Source organism: Mastomys coucha, unplaced genomic scaffold, assembly GCF_008632895.1.
Source record: "Mastomys coucha isolate ucsf_1 unplaced genomic scaffold, UCSF_Mcou_1 pScaffold16, whole genome shotgun sequence".
NCBI lineage: Eukaryota > Metazoa > Chordata > Mammalia > Rodentia > Muridae > Mastomys > Mastomys coucha.
This window is the reverse complement of record NW_022196898.1, coordinates 34,539,391-34,561,917: the sequence shown is the minus strand read 5'-3', so window position 1 is coordinate 34,561,917 and position 22,527 is coordinate 34,539,391. Positions and strand designations below refer to the sequence as shown.

Below are 22,527 nucleotides of genomic sequence, written 5' to 3'. Positions count from 1 at the left end.
GTTTCATGTCCGTGGCCAATGTCCTGGCCATTTAACCACTGACACACAAGTAGGGATTGGTAGGGCTGGGTGAGCCCTCCTGAGGAAGGGTCTTGGCTGCAGCACCGACCGTGGACAGGCGGCAGCTGGCCCTCACTCCTGTTGTACACAAAGAACTTGCTCCTATTGGAGATAGTCACCACTTGGGGGTGTCCATCTATGGTGGCCTGACAGAGCTCTTCCAGGGCCTCTCCATCCTGCATCAGCTCCAGCTGCTGTTCTGACACGATCTGTGCTGCTGTCTTCCCCTCCCCCTTCCACAGCTCCTCAAACACCTGCAGAAGAGAGGGAGAGAGGAGTGTGAAGACCCGATGCTTCTGCCACCTCCTTGTGCCTGTGGTGATGTGGAGGGCAGGGAAGGGAGCTGCAGATCCAGTTAGCACCCAGATGCATGGCCTGACCCAGGGAGAAGCCACCATCTCTCCCATAACCTTCCCAGAGGGCTGGGACCCCCCTCCCTTCTACAAATCAAATCTCCCGGTGTTAGCTGGCTCCTCCCATGAAGAGGAAGAGGACTCAGGTCAGCCAGGTATGTCTCTCACTTGCTGACCCAAGCAAGGCAACCTGTCCTCCTCATAGAGGGCTGGAGATGGATCTAGCTCGAAGCCACTGAACTAATTAATGGAGGTAACATTTTATAAAGGATAGGCAGCAGGAGGAAGCCACTGCATGTACAGTCCAGAGCAGCCTGCAGGAAGCAGGACTGGGGGAGGCAGTGAAGTAACCCCATAATGAAGATATACAATAGAAAACAACCAAAACCAAATCACAGCTCACAGGCTCTGGCCTCCCTTCCTCATGTCCTATTGGGAGAGTTGAGTCCAATCTGACTAAAATAGTTATCTGTCAATGGTCTACTTATTTTTCTACTTAGATAATAACAGATCTCCAAAGGAGTCAAATTCAGGGAAAAGGCCAGTTATGGAAGGGCATTTGTGGCTGTGGTTGGTTTCCTCCCTCAGCCTGCAGCCATATGACACAGGGGCACTCCTGTCTCCATGGTGTCACTGCGCAGCCCCTCCCTCCAGGAAAGACTCTTCAGTAACCAGCACACATGCTAAAGTTGAGAGAAGGAGATGCTCTGGGTGCCAGCAGGATTAAGTCTCCCGTCATGAGAATGGAAAACAAACCAAGAATATGTATCATGACCGTGCCTCCGTTCAGCTGGTCAGACTCCTGTACCTCCCAGCCCAGGATGCATGTGAGGAGGGTCCCACTGTGGGTGCTTTGGGGGCACCTCTCTAGCCACCTCTACCTGGTCCTGGTGGCCCAGGAGAAACATAAGAAATGTGAAACACAGCCTTTCAAACAACATTTATAAGATGGTCAGGAAAAGTATGGAACACAGATCTTTAAACCTATTCATGAGAAAATAGACCTGACCAGGAGAGAAGTATGAGAGGGAGTGGAATGTGGTAAGGACTCAGTATTCATGAGCATCCCCACCGAGTGATCAGTCTTTCAGTGTGGGTTATCTGGGTGGGAGTTGCCCACAGGCAAGTCTGAGGAGCTTCTGCTCTATCCCTGCTTTATTTTGCTTAGCTAAGACTACAGGGGTACAGAACTTGTTCTGCAATTATGGGGACCTGAGTTGGTGCCATCACTGGGCAGATGGGGACAGGAGGATCCCTTCAGGTTGCTGGCCAGGTAGCCTTATCAGACTAGAAAGCTGCAGATTCAGTGGGGTTCTTGCCTCAAAAACTAAGGTAGAGGACAACAGAGATATGTGTGGCCAGCACTTCCTACTACAGGAGCACTTGCTTATATTAATAAAAAGCTAATGTTTATGAGTTCTATTTATCATAACCTGGTGAAGTTAACCCCCATCCTTCAGGGTCATCTGCACAAACCCCTTAAAAGTTCCCAGTTCAGACATTCAAAGTCAGAAAAGATGATCCTCAGGCTCATCTCCGACCAGCCTGCAGGTAATTAACCGCTGGGCCTTGTCAATGAGAACTCACAGGGCAGCTACTTCCAGGTATGGAGGCAGAGATGTTTAGCAAGTATAGAGAGTCACTCCTCCTGGCTCCTCCATCCTGGGGTTACTGGGTCACTCCTGGACCAGGGAACCACTTCTCAGGCCCAGGGGACCCTGAACAGGCTGACGAGTCTTTCCTTGCCTGGGGCCTAAGGGTCAAATACTGGTGGGTGCTGGAACCACATCACCTGGATGGGAAGTAGGGCTCTCCAGCACAGACACTTCTAAATGTCAAGGCTGCAGCTCTGGAGAAAGGCTGGCAGTACAGTCACATCATCTAGTGATGTGGAGCATAAGTGACTCAGACACAAGCCAGGAGCCACAGACGGGGCAGTGATAGCTTGTGTCCCTGGAAACTTAATCTATATTCTCCTTAACTGCTGCCCAACTATACAAGAAAACACACAGGCCCCTCACCTGTTGTTGCCAACCGTGGTCTTTTGAGTCAGGATAAGGAAGAATAGGCCTGTCCAAGGGAAATGTCAGGAAAGGAGCCATGTCCCTCCAGAGAAGGGACAGCCCTCTTGGTCAAAGGCAACTATTACAGGGGACTGTTCCTGTATGAAGGGACAAACCCAACATGGCCCCTGATGGGGCAGGGCAGGATGAGGTGTGCAGAGAATGGAAGCACCTAGAGAGACTTGAGTCATGCGACACAGTATCAGTGCATGGTACACTGTAATATTCCTACATTTCAAAAGCTTTTGGTGTTTTCTCTAAGACTCGTTCCACAGCATACAGAGGAAGTTGATTTAAATGGCACTAGGACTGTGTTAGATGTGGCTTTCATTTTCACAGACCCCCACTGCCTGGTCCCACTGGAAGACTTAAATGGACAATGCTCAGGAGACATGGGACTATCCACTTCCATCTAGACAGTCATAAAGAGCTACAGCACACATGGCATCATTTCTCCTGAGCTGCTTGGCCAGCAGTTAGGACATAGCCTGGGCCACCTAGGACTAAATGCAGGTTAGCTGTGAAGCTGATGGCTCTGGAGTCTGATGTGTCCCAGTTGGCCCTGTCCTTATGAGGAGAGGTGACGGGACTGCCACCTGCCACTTCAATACACAGACCTGGCTCCTGGAAAAGGACTGCAGGGTGCTTTTGTCTACAGTGGCCAGGAGGCTGTGCATCATGGCACACAATCTTCAGGTTTCTATTTCTGAAAAATAGCACTGCTTCATGGCGGATACCTCTTACTGCCCTGGTCCCTTGCTGAGGGACCAAGGCAATAAGCCTCAAAGGCCCTGGTGGGACACCCAGGAGGAGGAGGAGGCAGTGACAGGGGAAAAGGACAGAACTAATTGGCAACAATGTCAGCCGAAGCAGGTAGAGAGAGAGATTAATAACAAAGATAACACAGAGGAGGGAGTCTGTGGGACTCAGTACATTCTCAGGACAGGATGAAGCTCTGTGCACATCTCTACCAGCAGTCAAGCCATGCACTTCCTGGTCATCTAACCATCTGTGCCGCCTCCTCTGGCACTGTCAGAGGCAATGCCAATCATCAACAGGAGTGTTTTTTTCCTGCCACACACTTTCTAAAACCTAAGGTATTGTTGGACTCCTCTGTTAATGCATTAAAACTAATTATACCATATATCTCTTCTTATTTAAAACTTATAAAAATAAGATGCAAAAAGACATGTAACCTAATTAGTAATTAGAGAAACATCTCTATCCACTGTGATACTACCTCACATTCAGGAGCATGGCTATAGTAAAAATCATGTGTGGTGGTGATGCCTCTAAAGCTGGCACTGAGGAGGCAGAGGCAGGAGGATCTCTGTAAGTTTGAGGATAGTATGGTGTATACACTGAGAAATCACAGAGAAGAACCCACTGTTGGCACTTAACTAAACCAGTGTAATTCCTGACAGTGTAATACATATTCCTACAGATAAGGGCAGCTTTCAACCCTCATCAAAGAAGTGTCTCTTTGAAGCAAACAGAAAGCATTACAGAAAACCACAGCTGATCAAGATAAAAGCTGATCAAGATTAAACTGATTTGGGGATGTTCAGCCCCTATTGACACAGCTACGACACTACCCCACGTGCAGGGCTCAGGGAACACATGCCAGAAGATCAAAAAGGGTTGCAAAACTGGCTCTCCTAGAAATGACAGGGGAACTTCACCTAGAAAACTCTAACAGTATGGCTGCATGAACAAGACCTTAAGAGTTACAACACCAAGACATGCTACTGTAGAAGGAAGAAAACGCACAGCGGCCCACCCTAGACAGAAGCCACAGGCAATTAAAGCCTGCTGAGGAGGATTAGCTGTCCACAGGAATGAGCCCCTGACTGGTTATCCAATATAAAGTAATCCCTGAAAACATAAACAGTCTGTGATTGGCAGATCTGAGGAGGGAAGCAAAGGCTGAGAGCACACCGAGATAAGCAACGGCAGAAGGCCACAGGAAACCATGAATAGGAGGCCGTAGTCCTAAACAGACATAATCAGAAATTATCTCTACCACAGTATTATAATCAAGCTGTCAAGCATTCACGACCAAGAAAGTACTGAGTTAAAAGCAGCTCTGTTAGAATTGCAGCAGATTTCTCACTGGAAACCTTATAGGCCAGGAGGAAGCAGAATGGAAAATGCCAAGTCGTTAAAAAAAAAAAAAATCCAAATAAGATTATTATGCTTAGCACAGATGTCCTTCAGAGTGAAGGACAAATGAAGCCCCTGCAGGACAAGTGAAAATCAACTAACTCTATGAGAGATGCTTGAGGAAACTATGTGTCCAGAGTGAAAGGTAGGCACCATCATATGTTATCATTAGTGGAGTAGCTAGAAAAGATGGGAAATATTATAAGAATCAAACATTATCAACACAACGAACAAACATAAAGATGAAGAAGAGGAAAAATAAAGAATATTCATTTGCAAGAAAATCAACAGAATGGAAGGCACAAATCTATACTTTTCAATAGTCCATACATTCAGTAACACTGAATACAAGTGAGCTAAATTCTCTGATCAAATTATACAGACTAAGCCAGGTGGTGGCACGTGTCGTTAATTCCAGCATTCAGGAAGTAGAGGCAGGCGGATCTCTGTGAGTTCGAGGACAGCCAGATGTATAACCTAAGTTCCAGGACAGCCAAGGGTACACAGAGAAACCCTGCCTTGAAACACAAACAAACAATACAGATTGGCTGAATAAATTTTAAAAAACCTAAGACCCAACAAAATGCTGATAACATGAAACTCACTTCACAAATGAAAATATGCAGATACTGAAAGCGAAAGGCTGGAAAATGGTATTTCAAGCAAACAAACTAATCAAAAATCCTAAGATGGGACAGGAAAGGGCATAATATAACCATTAAGGGATCATTTCATCAGAAAAATATAAATCAGTATGTACCCAATGTTGTAACACCCAATTACAGAAAAAAGTAAAAAAAATCAAAAAGCCATGTGGGTGGCACACAGCTGTAAATCCCAGCTCCCTAAGGCTGAGACAGCAGGATAACAAGTCTGTTGACATCCTGAGCTAAACATACAGGCCATCTCAGAAAACACAGAGAAAACAACCATGAGAAAGGGGACATTACCACTGATACCATAGACATGCAAATGATTAGAGATTATTTTGAAAAATGGTCTATTAACATATTGAAAAATACTTGGTAGTATAAAAATAAAGTAAAAAAATCAAAAACTATCCACGTAATGACAATTAAGCCGCAGCACTGCCTCTTCTTTCTTGAAGTCTCCATCTCTCTGAGTTTATGTCTGGTTGCTGCTGGCCCCACCTCACTCTCTTGCTCATCCCTTGAACATATACATGAGTCGAGTCCCAGAATGATGTCCGTCCAATAGCAATGACAATGATTTTTCAGTGTAGTATTTGAAGACCTATATTTAATGTATTACTGAAGGTTTTTGTCTGTCTGTCAGCTGCAAGCAGGGTCCTCTTAGCCCAGCCTGGCTATGAACTATGTAGTTCAGGCTGACCTGGAACTCTAGATCTTTCTGCCTTAGTCTGAGTACTGGCATTACAGGCTTGTATCACCACGAATGGCTATCAAGTCCTTTATAATCAATAAACACAATATTCATTATTTCTGCTCAGAAAAATCAATGATTTTCTTACAAACGCAAAGCTAAGCATAGAAAACACAAGAGAAGCATCCCGAGGTTCCGATCCTTAGGGAGACTCCACCAGCAGCACACACTAAACACTTTGCAGATCAGCTTTCCCTTTTCATTTCATGGCTGCACAGAAGGCAGGATTCACCCCACTCCTTTATACACGCTGGAAGTTGATAAAATCAAACTTGTCTCTGTGTAGCTAAAGCCGGCTGTCAGCGTCTTCCAGCCTTTCTGTTTCCCTCCACTGGAACTATCTTGTTTGGTGCAGTCAGGTTATTTTTTTGTGGGGCAGGGTGGGTAGGAAGGACAAGGGGAAGGCTTCTGCTTCTTTCCTTTCAAATGCCACGATTCATCTGCTTTTACATGTATATACAGTTTTTCTGCCCTCGAGCCATCTACTCTTTCCACAAGTGCTGAGCACTGTCATAAACATTTGTAATCCTCTGACATCTACGCAGCCAAAACCCTTCCTAAGTGCTGGGTCCCCGTAGTTGACAGCCTCACACAAGGCAGCTCACAGAACTTCTCCAGTTCCTGTCTCCAGCTTCACAGTAGAGAGCTTGGAGTATGCTCAGTGGTGTCTCATAATTAACCAAAAGCAGCCGCTTCCCCAAAGCCTCACTTTGTAACCTGCCACTGCTGTCGAAGTGTATAAATATTAAATGCAAAAGGCACCATTAAAATAACATTAGGTTTTTGGCTGAAGTGCTGACAGCTGTGCAGTCTCTGAAGTTAAGATGAGGCGGCCGCTAGGTGTTCTTTATCTTCTTGGGTACTCATCTGTAGTTTCTGAATTCCAGGACTCTCACCTACTAGCCTACTAACAAGTGGGGATGCTTAGGGAGGTAGCCACTGTATATGATGCTCCTTTTCCTGTATCCCCACACCTAGATGTGCATGTAAAATATACCATCTCTGAAGCACGCAGGGCTGACCCCAGCCTCCTGACTGAGGATCAGCTATTCAAGGACAGGTCTGCGACAGAAACAAAGGTAGCCTTAGACCTGGCTGTGAAGACAGGAGAGGAGCAGGAGGAGTCGGGGCCAATCTGTGGCTGCTTGGCCAGGACATGGGGAAGCTACACGGTCAGCAACATTTAGGGTGGACACTCAGGGCAAAACTAGACAAAAGTTCTCTCAATAAGCTAAAACCAGAGCAGCAATCGCTGGCTTTCTACCTTTGCCAAATGAAATTCTCCAGCATTCCAACTCATGGGCACTTACCACTTTGGTCGCGAAATGCACTTAGTGATGCCATATGGGTTTTGCAGGAAACGTGAACTGGGACTGTGGAGCACTAGGAGCCTCTGGGGTGTGCACATACCTGCTTAGCTGCTGATGAAGAAATTGCTTTCCTGTCCAGCAGGTCCAGGAGCTCGGCAAGTGCAGAGGGTGTGACAGGACTAGCAGCCCCCAGAAAAGAAAGAGAAAGTCAACATCTTACATCATCGAAGTGTCCACTGGCCACCAGAATCTACACTCTCACTCCTGCATGCTTAAATAATTAGCCAAGCCCAAGGATGAAAATATATAGACTAACGGGACCTTATTATTTTTTTTATTTTAGGATAATGAGTGTGATTTTAAAAATTCTTTGTTTTACCACCCAACAATAACAGCTGTTGGCAGCAGTTACAGAAATAAACAACTGCTCAGTGCAATTAGTTCAAAGGAGGTGACTGAAAAATTCATGAACCACAAAAAAAGGGGGAAAATAAAATCCAGTAATTAAATATTTTTGACTAAAAGATCTGCCTAAAAATTACTTCAAATAAAACAGCCAACAAAACCACTTTCCTGAACGTTTTTATGCAAACAAATTCCTTTTCATTGTTTGTGATTTTCCATAAGGGAACACCATGTCTACCAGACTTTCGCCTGTCCCTCACAGGCCTTCTATATATGCACTGTCCGTGTACATCTGCAGACTCATCATGGCTTTCTGGATGTGGATGGGTCCAGATGGGACGTGTGAGACTCACAATATCTTCATTTATATTATTATTCGACTATGCATGATAGTATGACAAGAAAGTTGGGAAAACACCACTACAGGTGTACTGACTCACACTCAAAGGAGAGAGGCATGCGGCCAGAGCGCCGAGAAGAGTCATAGAGCACGTCTTTACAAGTGCATGGTCTAGTTACTTCTATATCTACACAGGAATTAGGATAATGAAATAGCTATCTGAAGTCACTAGGGGACTAGTTAAAATAGAAAACCTTAATAAATAGTGCAGAAATGTGTCACTGTAAAAGGACTCCGAAACACTTAATACAACTTGAAAACACCTTCTGTAGAAGTCTTGGTTCCTGTCATTCAGTATTCAGCTCTTTAGAGATTTTTTAGGTGATAAGCAGGGAACTATAGCTTATCCCTAGTACCAATTTCTATGAACTCCAAACCAATAATGTTCAAACTCACTATGCTCTAATTCAAGTACCTTATTAGGGTTCGTTCGGTCTAAGGAAGTCTATCACCCTTAAAATACTATTTATTCCAAAATATGGATAAAAGGTAATTCCGAGTAGAAATGAGGTTTGGAGATTATCTACAGTTACTAAATTTGTACTCAGAAGGTTTATGAACTGTCCTGATTAAAGTCTAAAAGGCAGAGAGGCAGAAGGCAGCAAAGTAAACAATGGTCTTTTCTAACCTCCTATCTTCACTGGCAACAAGAATGAGTTGGTTTTCACAATGTAGGTTGCTTGGATGTTCTACAATCCATAAAATACAGTCACCATTTATCTTATAGTGTAGACCATGTAGAGAACCCATTATAAGCACTGAGGTTCATCTGAACTGCTGAAGCAGAATACTATAGGTGAGTGGTTTGTACATAGAAACATTATTCCTCATAGTTCTCAAGGCTAGACATTGGAGGTAAGGAATTACAGAGCCTGTATTTAGTGACTCCTTGCCTCCTTATTCCTGATACCTTCTTGATGTGTCCTCAAATGAATTCAAAAGTAAGCTAGCAGCCAGGCAGTGGTGGTGCACGCCTTTAATCCTAGCACTTGGGAGGCAGAGGCAGGCGGATTTCTGAGTTCGAGGCCAGCCTGGTCTACAGAGTGAGTTCCAGGACAACCAGGGCTACACAGAGAAACCCTGTCTCGGAAAACCAAAAAAAAAAAAAAAAAAAAAAAAAAAAAAAAAAGTAAGCTAGCTTGTCCAGGACTCTTGTGTAAGGCTCCACATTTATGACTCAATCACCAACACCCAAGACTATTGCCAAGGATTACAATATATGAATTTGGAGCACACATAAAAATTTATATCATGATGCTACGAGGGGTAGAGAGGGACAGAGAAAGAATATAAGATCACCTAAGAATGTACTTTGCCTTATAGAAACCATCCCATGACCTTAACCGATTCGGTTGGTTATAAATTTCTTCAAACAGATTTCTTGACTGACCTAATGGCAGATGAGAGTTCTCAGTCACATTTTTGTTCTCACAATGAATGACAAACAACAGGCTAACAATTCCTGTGTCTCAGGACTTCTCACAAACTTAGACAACCAGACCATTACACACATGGCTGACACCTTGGTACCTGAGGGTCTGGTATCCAGAACACACTATCCCATGATACTAAAGTCTCTGGATACTCATAGCCTTTGTACACAGCTATATAATCTTCATCTAGACCATATGCACACCCTTCTCTATGCCTGAAATAATTTCTTGATTGCCTACCTAATATGGTATGGATGAAATGTAAGCACTTGTTATATTGTGTTGTTTAGGAAATACTGATTAAAAAGAGTCTGCACATGTTCATTGCTGATGTAATTTTTCAAAGATATTTTCAATCTGCAGTTGGTTAAACCCCAGATGTAGAAAAATGACTGCACATTGCAGCTATGCCAGGGCTAAACTTGTGAGCCCACGACAAAGATCAGCACCTGTCACACTGGTCCTGAGAAATACCCCTCATCAGTTAAATAAACAAACCATCAGAATTCGGGCTCAGTGGTGGCAGCAGCACAGCCTACTAATTTGCTGCTGTCAGATAATCTTGGGATTCTGGACAGCTAATGTGTCTCCATGAAAGAAAAACTTGACATCTCAAGGTTAAGCTTCCCATACTCCTCCCATCATTCTGAGGGCAGGGTATCCAAGAAAGAGTAGAATGGGATCTTCAAGCCGTCCAGTCTCATTCAGTCCCTTGCAGCTCTTTTAGGATTACAACTCCAGCTCCAGCTTGGATCCCAACAGCAGATACTGACACTACTCCCCCATGGAATGGCGGCCCTTCTCAATCCTACACTATCCTAGCCACCATATCCTTCTTCTCTTCTGCTAAAGCAGGACTCGAAGGCTTCTGGGAGAAGATGCAGCGGCCGAGGCCTGCAGGGGCCTGGGCTGCTCACTGATCCTCTGTTCTCTTCTCCAGGGTTTCCCTCTCAGGCATGCCCTTAGCTCTTTCCTAAGAACATCGGCTGAGAGACTGTCTTCCCTTCCCACTGCATCCAATCACTCCTGCATGCCCTGCACCCATCACCTTCCCCATCTTCCTGGGGTGCTCGGCCCCCTTCTCCTGCCACTTTCACTTTGTCCCTAATGGGCAATATCTCAACTGATCCTGCAGCTACTTGCCCTGACTGGCTTAGTACCTTTTGCAAATAAATAAATCTACATTTAATTGTTATTTCTTGGCCACCTGTGAGGACATGTCATTGGGATTATACCCTACCCTCCGGATGCACTCGGACTCCAACTACAGCCCGAGAGCAGCCCTTCTCTGGGGCCTCTTGGGTCCTTCCTGTCCTGCTTCCTTCCTCCTCACCCTGGCAGCTCACTGCTCAATTCCATGGCTCCCAGACATTCCTCAGTCTCCAGAGGGCAAGCACGGCAAGCCCAGGGCTGCCACTGCTGTTCCAGCTCCTCCTCCCTCTATCTGCTTCACTCATGTGCTTCCAGAGAGGCCAAAGACTCACCAAACCAGTGTGCTCTATAACAGGACAACAAACTTGTGGGAAATGCCACACAGAAAACATAAGAAGCTTAAAAAAATTATGAGGGTGGTTAGGGCTGCCCTGATACGTTAGTCACGTGGGGCTGCAGGTAGCTTTGCTACCCAGGCCCTTCTCAGGAACACTGGCCTTAGTGGCTAAAGTAGTTCATTCATTATGGTTAGCTCTGTAGCTGGGCTGGCACAATCTGTGGCTACTGTGCGAATAGGGTTTGTTCCCATTGAAGCTCATGCTGATATGCAATCTCTATGAGGTATTAAAAGAGTGACCAAGAGGGACCTTTAGGTCATTATGACTTTTCCCTCATAGATGATTTACTGGGTTACTTTGACAGTGGGTATCTAAAAAAGCCAGCTTGGTCTCCCTCATGTTCCTTATGTCTTACCAAGTGATAAAGTCTGATGTAGCATTAGGATTCTGCTAGCAAGCCCATTCATCAACAGACATAGGCACTCAACCTTAGATCAGAACTATGAGCAAAAATAATCCTTTTTTGCTTTAGATAGTCCCTAGTCTGTATTTACAACAGAAACGTAATAAGGCCCCCATCTGGCTAAAGTCCTTTGAACTGTGTGGTCCCTGGCTTCCTCTTTTTGTGATTTAGAATGACTTTTATTGGAATGGAACTTGAGTTCACTATATGTTAGGTGTTCATTGGAAGAGGTGAATCTGAGGTAGCAAAGAAGTTCCCCTCCAAGAAAAAAAACTCAGGAGCTCCACAAATTACAATCATCAACAAGGTGACTGTGACTTCAAAGGCAAGAGGTTTCTACTTCTGGAAATGCTGGCCCCCTGTCTTTTTGGGATCCTCTTTGGGTCTCCTGGCTAGAGTAAGTTGCCCTCCCTCCACCCCACTGTTCTGGGTATACACAGATCCAAAGTTGGGCCAGTGAGTGAACCTCTTTTCCACTGCACTGTACTGGATACAGCTACTGGTAACCCAGTGAGCCCTGTGCTTCTGGTCCTCCCAGTGTGCAGACACAGTTCATTTCCATCCCCACATCTGTCTCTCAAGCCTCCCCTCACAGAAACCGTATCTAGTCTTCAAGGCTGGGGTACAGGCGTGCTGCCTTCACAGTTTCCCAGATGGCTCCCAAGCTCCCTCACCAGCCACAGTACTTTAGTGTAGACTGTAGAGTTTCTGAAGGCCAAAGTTACACATGAGGGAAATGAATGAATGACAGAAAAAGCAAAGGATGCTGACTTTCCACTTGGTGTCTTTATGCTGCTCTGTGAACTGGAGTTCCTGAGCAGCCTTTTCGTCTGTCTGCCTTCCTTTCTTCCCCTTTTTCTTATTTATATCACATATACATTGATTATTACATAGCCTGATTATGTCAACAAGAATGTCTTCAGGGTGCTATAAGGAGTTGTGAGCTGGTGAGTCTAGTCAGCAAGCAGACCTCTAGACACCCGCCTCTGACCACACATTTTCTCCTATCCTTTCCCTGACTCTGGGCTCTTACTGGCCCAAGTATAAGGTGTGGAGTTTCTGAAGGGCAAGGTTACACCTGGGGGAAACGGATGAGAGAAAGAAAGGCAAAGGCTGCTGTGGGAGTTCAGGCCACGGTGCCTACTGTTTGACACAGAAATGGGATGTGCCGAGGTAATGCCACACCCACTGGCTGGCCTCCCCTTCCATGGAAACCGTAACAGGGTCTGCTATCTTCCTAGCTGCCACAATGAAGCCCTCTCGCCCACTCTCCATATTTAAGCCTGCTGCTCATTTGGGTGTGCGCATGGTTTTAGGTTTTGGTAGTGTGAATGGCAATGGCCCTCACAGGTTCATATTTCCATGTTTGGTTCCCAGTTAGTGTAATTTTTAGGAACTGTTAGGAGGTAGCCTTGTTGAAGGAAGTGTCACTGGGTGTGGGCTTTGAGGTTTCAAAAGCCCACACTAGGCCCAGTCTTACTCTCTCTCTGCCTTGCGGATCAGACGTGAGCTCTCAGCTACTGCTCCAGCACCATGCCTGCCTGCTTCCCTGCTTCCCACCACGATCACAGTCACCCTCTGAAACTGTAGGCAAGCCTCAATCAGATGCTTTCTTTTGTAAGTTGCCTTGGCCATGGTGCCTATTCACGGCAATAAACAGTGACTAAGACATAGGTACATATGTACACATGTGCAAATGTGCATGTATGTTAGGTCTTTTCCTCCAAAGCTCTATAGCTTATTTTTTAAGACAAAGTCTCACTGGGACACAGGGTTCTATGACTGGTTAGACTATGGGGCTCAGAGATCCTGCTACTTCTCCTTCCTCATTTTTGGATTACAGCCATGGCCACTGTACCCAGCTTCTTTTACACTGGTGCTAAGGATCCAAGCTCACGTCCTCATGTTTGTACCACATGAGCTATCTCCCCAGCCCCTCACTCTTTTCTTTAGCCATGTACTCTTCTTTGAGTTCTATAATACCTGGTAGTCCTTCTTTGTCCTGCTTCTGAGACAGGCACAGGATCCATCCTTAGCCACCTCAGACCAGTGTCTTTCCAAGGACTCTTCACTACATTCACAGGCTGCCACATGCAAAATCAACTCCACAGTGCCATGTGACTCCAGGTCTCACCGCAACATTTCCATGAGTGTCCTAGGTCAGGAACAACTTTACCCTATGAATGCCTTACTAACCCAGCTTGCCCTCGGCTAGTCAGGTGCTGTGTTTTCCTCTCTGAACCCCTCTTTGCTGCTTCACTGTTGTAACTGGCTTCTCACAGAGAAGTGCCTGTGCCTGTCCTGTGAGCTGTTCTTCCCTGCTTACCAGGCTGAGTCCTAACAAGCGTGCAGATTTAACAAGTGGGAACTTTCGATGGACACCCCTAGGCATTCTGGTCAGCTGTAGGTCCACATGACATGAGTGCTGCACACCCCATTTGGTATCTGTCTTACCAGCAGCTCAACTCAGAACATCCTTCCCAGATCATGTCTTCACTCTTCTTTCAGCTCCTACCAAACCTCAAAAGACAGCCATTATCTCACCTTGGTGCCCAAGTGAGAAATGGAGAAGCCCAGTGTGTGTAAGAGAACACTTCCCTTCTTGGTATATCTCATTTTAGCCAGGCTACTGTCTTCTACGCACAGGTCTGTCAAGGGCACTGCTCATCTGCAGTCTCTCCCTACTGAGATGCTTCCTACTGGCCAAGCTGACTGCTTTCTTACTTTGCCAAGAACTGAATTGTGTGACAATATACACACTGAAGCTACAACCATCTGGTGTGATGGTATGAGGAGGAAGAATTTTCATCGAATGACTATAGTTGGATGAAGTCATGAGGGTGGGCTCCACAAATGGGATTAGGAACCTTCTAAGAAGATACCAGAAAATGTTCTCTCTCTCCCCAACACCCCACCATGTGATGATACAGCAAGCTGAAAGCCACCTGACGCCCGGCAAGTTAGTAGGTCAGCCAGCACCCTGACTGCTGCTGTTCTCAGCCTGCAGAGAACTCCTTCAGGATACTTTGTTTTTGTTTTTGCTTTTTTAAATTTTTCTTTATTTTATATATGTAAGTACACTGTCACTGTCTTCAGACACACCAGAAGAGGGCATCAGAACCCATTACAGATAGTTGTAAGCCACCATGTGGTTGCTGGGAATTGAACTCAGGACCTCTGGAAGAGCAGGCAGTGCTCTTAACCACTAAGCTATCTCTCTAGCCCAAAATCATTTATTCTTTTTTTTTTTTTTGGTTTTTCCAAGGCAGGGTTTCTCTGTGTAGCCCTGGCTGTCCTGGAACTCACTCTGTAGACCAGGTTGGCCTTGAACTCAGAAATCTGCCTGCCTCTGACTCCCAAGTGCTGGGATTAAAGGCATGAGCCACCACTGCCCCAGGATACTTTGTTTTAAGTGCCCAAGCTATTACTACATGCTATAATCCTCCAGTATGAAATTGGAGTGGACCTGTGATCCAGTTTGGCCTGAAAATCTTCCAGGTGGCACCTGTTTATCTCTCCAGCCTGTCACCTGCCCACCTCAGCATGCGGGGGCCTTTGGATTTCAGAGCTCATATGGCTGGCTGCTTGTTTGATCATGGAACTTCGAGATGTTTGTAACCTACATCTCTATTTACTCAGCAACCCTAAAGTTCTTCAGGTCCTGGGTCTTGAACCATTTCCTAAGGAAAGTCGAGGGTGAGTCCCCTAGGTCTCACACAGACCCCAGTTTTGTGCTTTACAGTGTCATGTGTATGCCTCTAGCATACCAGGATCAGACTGAGAAGAATAGCTGTCTTATGGGTCTGTAAAAGCCACAAGGGAGCCAATTCCTTGTCTTGTTCATCCTCAAGCTGCTAAGCCCTCGCGCAGTGTGCAGACACAATGTACTATCAGGGACCTGAGCACAGTGAATTTCCAGAGGGGCTGGACACTATTTTTAGAATGTAGAACTCAAAGGGGATTGTTTGTAGTCTTGTTAGGGGACCCTGAGGGAGAATAGGCAGAGTAAAAAAATTACCCTGTCCTATTTCAATTGCCTCTGGACAGAGTTCATGATACAGAAAGAAAGAAATCCCCAGACCTCACTCACCTCTCACTGACTGCAAGATTCTGTTGCTTTAAATAGCACAGAAAAGTGTTCAGGACCCAGTTAGTCACCTTTTTTGGCTCTGCCCTAGTTTCTTTTATCACATTCTGGAAGAACTCCAGTAGGCCAACTTCATTCTGTTAAAAAAAAAAAAGTTTATATGTGTGTGCATATGTACGTGCCTACACATACATCCCCTCCCTAAACCGAAAGACCCGCACTCGGAAGGCAGTTAGAAAGCACTGCCTTCTGCCTCCACAGGACAGTCACTCTCCCTTCTGAAACACTGAGCTGTCACCAGAGCAGTCTGTTCATCTCAGCAAACATAAAGATCCTTCTACTGACACCCAGAATCCATACAAGCATATTTTAAAGGAAATACGCATATATTTCAGAGTGCCTGCCTTCACAGACAGGAGGATAGTGAAATTTACCATCTTCCACACTTGCCCGTCACTCAGGCCCTGCCAGCCAAAGCCCTGGGTGGTAAAGTAGACTTGCATGGCTTGACTTTGATGCCCTTTCTCTCGTCTGTCCTGTCCCCTCCTAGATGTCCTGGTGACCACTGGCAAAGGAGGGTAATGGATGGAGCATAGCAACCTGTATTTTTCACATTATCCTGAGAGATAGGCAATGGTGCTAGACTGTTCTAAACCAAGCAAGAAAATGTACATGTGTGAGCCAGTGAGACTAGCTCCACGGTGGGTGGAGGAAGCCTCTGACTTCTGAGGTAAGGTTGGAGTGCTGGCCTCTCTCATGCTTCACGAGATAGTCACCAGGTTGGTTCAATGAGTAGACTTTTCTCTGGGCTTTCCTGCTTGCCCCACTCTGGACTGCAGCATGAGCTAGGACATGTTCCTCATGCTCACTCTGGTAAGTACAGACATGTAGGTTCTAGCCACATAAGCCTCTTGGTAAGAGCCAGGGGATGGCATTGGGATCTCTGGTCACCAGGTGCCCACTATAAATCACATGTGAACAGTCATCCTGTTGTACCATGCTCACCTTTAAGTACTAGAGACTGTCACAATTATATAAGAGAGTAGCTAAGAGACTCATCAAGTTGTATACTATAGCTACTCATCAACTCAGAGTGATTGAGCTAGCCCTAATACTTCTGTAAGAAAAATAAAAACATGTCCTATTTGTAGTAAAGATTTAAACCTCCAAATGTAGATGGTATGTTTAAAAGATTTACTTATAAGTTATGTGTATATGTGTATACACACACACACACGGGGGGGGGGGGCAGTATGTACATGTAAGTACAGGTGTCCAGGGAAGCCAGAGGCAATGTATTCCCTGGAGCTGGAGTAGAACGTCATCTCTCTAGTCTCCAGATGCATACTGTCAAGCAGCATACTTTCCTTACCCACTGAAACTCAAATTATACAATATTATTCTTGAAATACTCTTGTTCACTCTTCAGCTAAATTGATAACCCTTTCCCCTTAGAATTCTTCATTAAGCAATCAACCATTCTAGAAAAACAAGACACTAAGAAGTGAGGGACACTAACAAAAGTACACTCAAACTTTAGCTACTGTTGAAGTTTTAATATGTATATCTGCGCAGAGTTGCTACAGTAGATATTCCACAATAAAAAGCATCTACACGGCCTTTAACCGATGAATTCTCTGGTGACAAGCCTACTGAATAATCCCACAGTCATTGCTTGCATCTCCTTTTGAGCCGCCGCTATTATTCTGCTCATGCTAAACTAGGGCAAAGGCCATCTTAGCAGCCCAAACTTGACTACAGATAAAGGCAACCCAGGTAACTTGAAGATGTGTTGCTTAACTTCTGGAAAGTCTTCAAACTTCTGCACTGGTTCACAAGTCCCTGGGGAGGGAGGAAAGGGTTATATGGCACACCCTGGGCAGGCAGACTCCTTCCTGTTCTCACTCAGACACGCTGGCCCACTGGTAGGATGAGCTGTCAGGAGAAGGCCTTGTTGCTTTGCAAGGAAAGTTTTCTAAACTCCACCAAGAAAAAGGGCACTAAAGCTTGACAGCTTGGCTGAGTGGCTGGGACGTGATAGATATCTTTCCCTTTCCCCTTGGGTGGTTTTATTATTGGATGGATAACCTAGCGAGTCAGATTTCTGTTTGCCTTCTCATGCCAGTGCTGTGATGAAGCCTCTGAGCTGGAACTCTACTTCACTGGGGGATACAGGGTTTCAGTGCACAATTTAAAGACGATGTGAAACTAGCGATGGCAACAGAGTAAGCTACAGGGAGTGAGGCTGCAAGGGGCTGAGGCTGCTGCAGCTGCCACCGCTTAAAGAATGACTGATCAATTAGAGCTGCACAGAGACTCCTGCCCTTCAGAGCAGGAGTCCACTTGTTTTTAAAGATTTATTTATAATTATTTATAAGTATACTGTAGCTGTCTTCAGACACACCAGAAGAGGGCATTCGATCCCATTACAGATGGTTGTGAGCCACCATGTGGTTGCTGGGATTTGAACTCAGGACCTCCAGAAGAGCAGTCGGTGCTCTTACCCGCTGAGCCATCTCGCCAGCCCCAGGAGTCCACTTTCTAAGGAAAGAATACCCCCCCACACACACACACACTTGCTGCTTTTTACAGTTTTCTTAGATCCATGAGATTGGCAAACAGTAATATGCTTGGAATAGATCTCTGAAGTCTCTGATGAATATGGCCATCTGGGTTTGTGAGGAAAATGGTGGACTGGTTATTCTCTTAAATAAAAATCCTATTGAGAGCAGTGCAGCAAGGCCACTGCATTAGGCCTTTAATATCTTCCCCCAAACAACAGGCCCTAGTCTATCCAAAATTCAGCCACACAGCAAGTTAAGCCTCCTGGCTGACATGACTACAAGTGTAGTTTCAGAGATGTCTAAAGCAGCAAGGACCACAGATCCTGTCCTATGCATGGTACTAGGCAATCTTCAACTGCAAAGCATCTTTCCCCTTTTAAATCTCGTTTCTCAAAGCATTCAATTATACACAGTGCCAACATTGGGTAAGCTGCTTAGACACTATATAGGAACCCTCAATTACTGGCCAACCAGCCAATGCTGCTGAGGCAAAATGGAGGAGTAACCTTGCCCACACTGCTTGCTCTGGGAGATGCATCAGTTTACCCTGCACCAAGCCCTGGAAGCAATATGCTCCTACACTGTTTCTTATAGTCTACCTTTAGAGATGACAGAAATGTTGGAAGACTATCCAGATAAAACAGGGTGAGGGCATATTTCTCAACTTTTTGTCTTGTTCTAAGTCACATATCCTGTGATCCTGATTCTGGTCCAGAAACAAGACTGGGCTGAATTTACTGGTAGAATGAACCTGATACAGACAGCTGCCCAGTGGTACTCAGGAAAAAAGCCTCAGAGACAGCAGCTGAGCACTAGCTGCTTAAGTGGCAGGGAGTGCCCTTGGCCACCTTTTGGGACCTTGGATTAGCAATCCAAGGCTGGTCAAGGGCTCTCAAGAGTACTTACTAAATATGGTATCTGTGCTGCAGTTCATCACGATCAGATTCCAAGACCAGCAGGGATGTCTGAAAGCTCAGAGACTGCTAAACTCTACCTACAGGTTTTCGTACACACGCATACCCATGATGCTTAATTTATAAATTAGACACAGTAAGAGACTAACAACAACAAAACAGAAAAAATACAAAATAAAAGGTTTTTTTTTTTAACTTATAAATTGTTTTATTTCTGGAATTTCCCATTTGCTATGTTTGGACCACAGTTGATTATACTTTGAGACTACAGATTAGGTGAGATACAACTACTGCACCTGTTTGACACAGACAACGGCAGTAGGTCCTGTGGGCAGCTACATATGGCTGCCATTTCTAATGACAATAATGCAGGTACCCTCAGGTTCCTTAGTCCTATGAGCCCATGATCATGGCTTCTGCAGGTGAGGGCACTGAGGCACTCCTGAGCTAGAGGTTACCCAGCCGGAGAGCAGCAGAGCTCTGCAGCTGAGCTCTCCACCTCTGGGACACTGTCTGAGAAGAAGTGAGCACGTCTGCTGCCTTTCTGGGGACTGAAATGAGGCACAATGTAAGCCTCATCCACAGAACAGATGTTCCCAGTACTTCTATTATTTTGTGTCTGCCAGCTGTTCACAAGTTCCTGACATATTAGAGATGTCACAGATTACCCCAATCAGTTCCCTTAGAAACGAGAGGAGGAAAGTAGCAAGTTCACTATGTGCCCTTGCCAAGGTATTCCCAGGCTATGTGGCATGACACACATCTATCCTCGGGTCAGGAAAGAAGACAGTGGCACACCCACCATCCATGCTACCTGCTCTCCAGAAGACAATGGTGGCCAGAAACCTCAAGTGCTTCTTTCTCTTCAGCAACACCTCCTCCCCTCAACTAGAGAAATGATGTGTTTGTTCATGGTGGCTCTGACGCTGCACCATTTTTAGGTTCCTCCTGGTAAGATGAGACCACCCCGGTTCTCTTTCATTAGTGTGTCTATTAAGCACACTCAATTACTGCACTCTACTGCAGGTAAGTCAGGTGGTGGCTTTAGAGCTAACTGTGCGGCTCATATCTGATATGACAAGATGACTACCCAGAAGGCCCCACACCCACTGTACATGAGCAGCAATGGTTTCTTCAACTATATAAGGATCTAACACGTGGCACTCTGTGGAGTCCAAAGTAGATTTTGGGCCTCTGGTGACAAGGGTGTGAGGAGCACAGCTCTGAACATCTATGCAGATGTTGAAGGGGCCCATCATCTATATATTCACAGAGACTGTGTGTGCCTTCATTATACTAGTGGCTCTGGTCATTCTTATAAAGTGAGAAAAACAAAACTCAAATCCAACAACTTTGTAAATCATTGTGGGGAGCCGCAGCTGCCACCCTATATATTGAACACCTGGTCTCCGACCAGAGCAGAGAGCATTGTGATAAACAAGCCCTTACTTGGAAAAGCTGAGTGCCTCCAGTTTGTGATGCAAGCTGGCATGATTTCCTGCAGCCTATTATGTTTTGCCACGTAGCCGATGCTGATTGGGACCAGGGAAAGTATTTAACCTGCAAGGGCTGGGGGCTAAGAAGGAGAAGGGAGAAGAAGAAAAAATGAACGAATGATTCTGTACTACAAGGTTCCTGATTAAACTACTTGGAGAAGAGCTCGTGGTCGTCTCCTTATTTCCGCTGGTCAGTGAGGTGGTGACAAATCACAGCCTTGAGAATAAGACAAAATGCTAGAACCCAGGGTAGAGATGAAGGCAAATAGGGTATACTAGCAATGCTTTAGGCCAGAAAGTAAAAATTGTATAGCAAAATGAGGACTGGAATATTCAGTCTACTCCAGTAGGTGCCTTAGGTCTATGATGTGAGTGTGCTTGTCTCTAGGGTGACAATCTTTGGTAAAAGCCCTGAGTGGGAAAACACGTGACCTGGCAGTGTGAGGCTGGTCAAAGGCCTCACCTGGGAAGACAGAAGAAAGCCAGAGAACCCAGAACCACTGCTCAGCTGAATGCACAAGGGTCCATGGAAGTGCCAAATCAGTGCCATGAGCCCTGGGTATGCTCTTCAGACCCTGCTAGGCACAGACAACTGTTACTCTGCCTTCTCTCCTAGTCCTCACAATTCTTACCCAGTGTTGCTCCCCCAGGGTGTGAGAGCTTCTAAAATCTGAGCAAAACTCAACAATGTCACTTAGTCTGTGTTCCCAGCCAAGCCCGGAAGGACACATATCCTAATCTGAACATAGGCTCTTTGCAGAGTGCTTTTAGCTAATGTAAAACTTACTTTGGTTCTTGGAGATATCTTTATTCTGGGAGAGAATTTGCAGAAAATCAGTTGGGAACACATTTTTCCCTTGAATGATCAAAATAAATAATTAAGGTAATAAATGTAGGCAGCAAAATGGCAGCAGGAACTGCAGCTGCAACAATTGAACCCACAAAGAATACTGCCAAGAAATCAATTCTGGCTATAGACACATTCCAAATAGTCCAATCCAAGAGAACCTGGGTCGCTAAGTAGGAGCTCTGCGCAACAGCTTAAAAGTGCTGTGGAGCAGAGAGGCGATATACAACAGTATGTGTACACATATCTCCAAGCTTTGTTTGTTGCCGGAAATAAAATCTTTTGTATGTCCCCGATATATTATTCCACAAACAGGAAATCAAGTGTGAGAATGGGATGGAGACATAGACCTCTCAAGGACTCTGAACTGGGGACTAGGACTTCCCCACTCCCTGCACTTTCTCCTCAACAGGCAAACACATGCGTTCAAATGCCCTGGAGCCCAGAACATCTTCTCTTAGAGGTCTCCGTCTGAGAGGAATGAAGTTGTATTTTTGCAGTAGAGTTAGATGATCTATCTTTTCTGTTCTACTTTACAAGAAGAAAAGTTTGGTATTTTTTTCCCCAGAGCATGGAGTAATTGCAAAGCACCCTTAAGCTGGCAATCCCAGATGCAATTTATAAAATGAAGAATTTCGTGGAACTGGAATATGGCATGCTACAATGTTGACCGAATGGATGTTCCTTCAGCAGTAGGTAAAAGATGACAATTTTGCACCATGAGAGCCCGGAGAGGCTAAAACCAGTCAATATGGTTTCAGATATGATAGCATAGTGTTAGCTTTACAGAGGTGTTACATGGAGGACATATAGAAATTTGATGTGGGGACTCTTTTATGGGCAATTCATCCACAGAGCAAACCAGGCTCTTTCTTTTTTTTCTTTTTCTTTCTTTCTTTCTTTTTAGATATTTTCTTTATTTACATGTCATATGATTTCTCCTTTCCCAGTTTCCCCTCCAAAAACCAACCAACCAAACAAACAAAAACAACAAGAACCAACCGCTGTTGCCACCCCACCCTCTCCCACTTATTGGCCCTGGCATTCCCCTACACTGGGACACAGAACCTTCACA

At 45.3% G+C, this 22,527-nt stretch overlaps 1 protein-coding gene across 2 annotated transcripts in view; it reads right to left on the bottom strand.

Moving 5' to 3' along the window:
* Gatb (glutamyl-tRNA amidotransferase subunit B) overlaps nucleotides 1–22,527 on the bottom strand; it is an 83,150-nt gene that overhangs the window by 4,824 nt on the left and 55,799 nt on the right. The window contains exons 10-12 of one of the 2 annotated variants that reach the window (XM_031374232.1): nucleotides 15,635–15,768; nucleotides 7,454–7,532; nucleotides 180–314 (exon numbers count right to left, since the gene is read on the bottom strand). In XM_031374232.1, the coding sequence (XP_031230092.1) occupies nucleotides 180–314; nucleotides 7,454–7,532; nucleotides 15,635–15,768 (348 nt within the window). Of the gene's footprint in view, nucleotides 1–179; nucleotides 315–7,453; nucleotides 7,533–14,863; nucleotides 15,225–15,634; nucleotides 15,769–22,527 lie in introns of those variants that run through there. The other variant, XM_031374233.1, reaches the window with a different exon arrangement.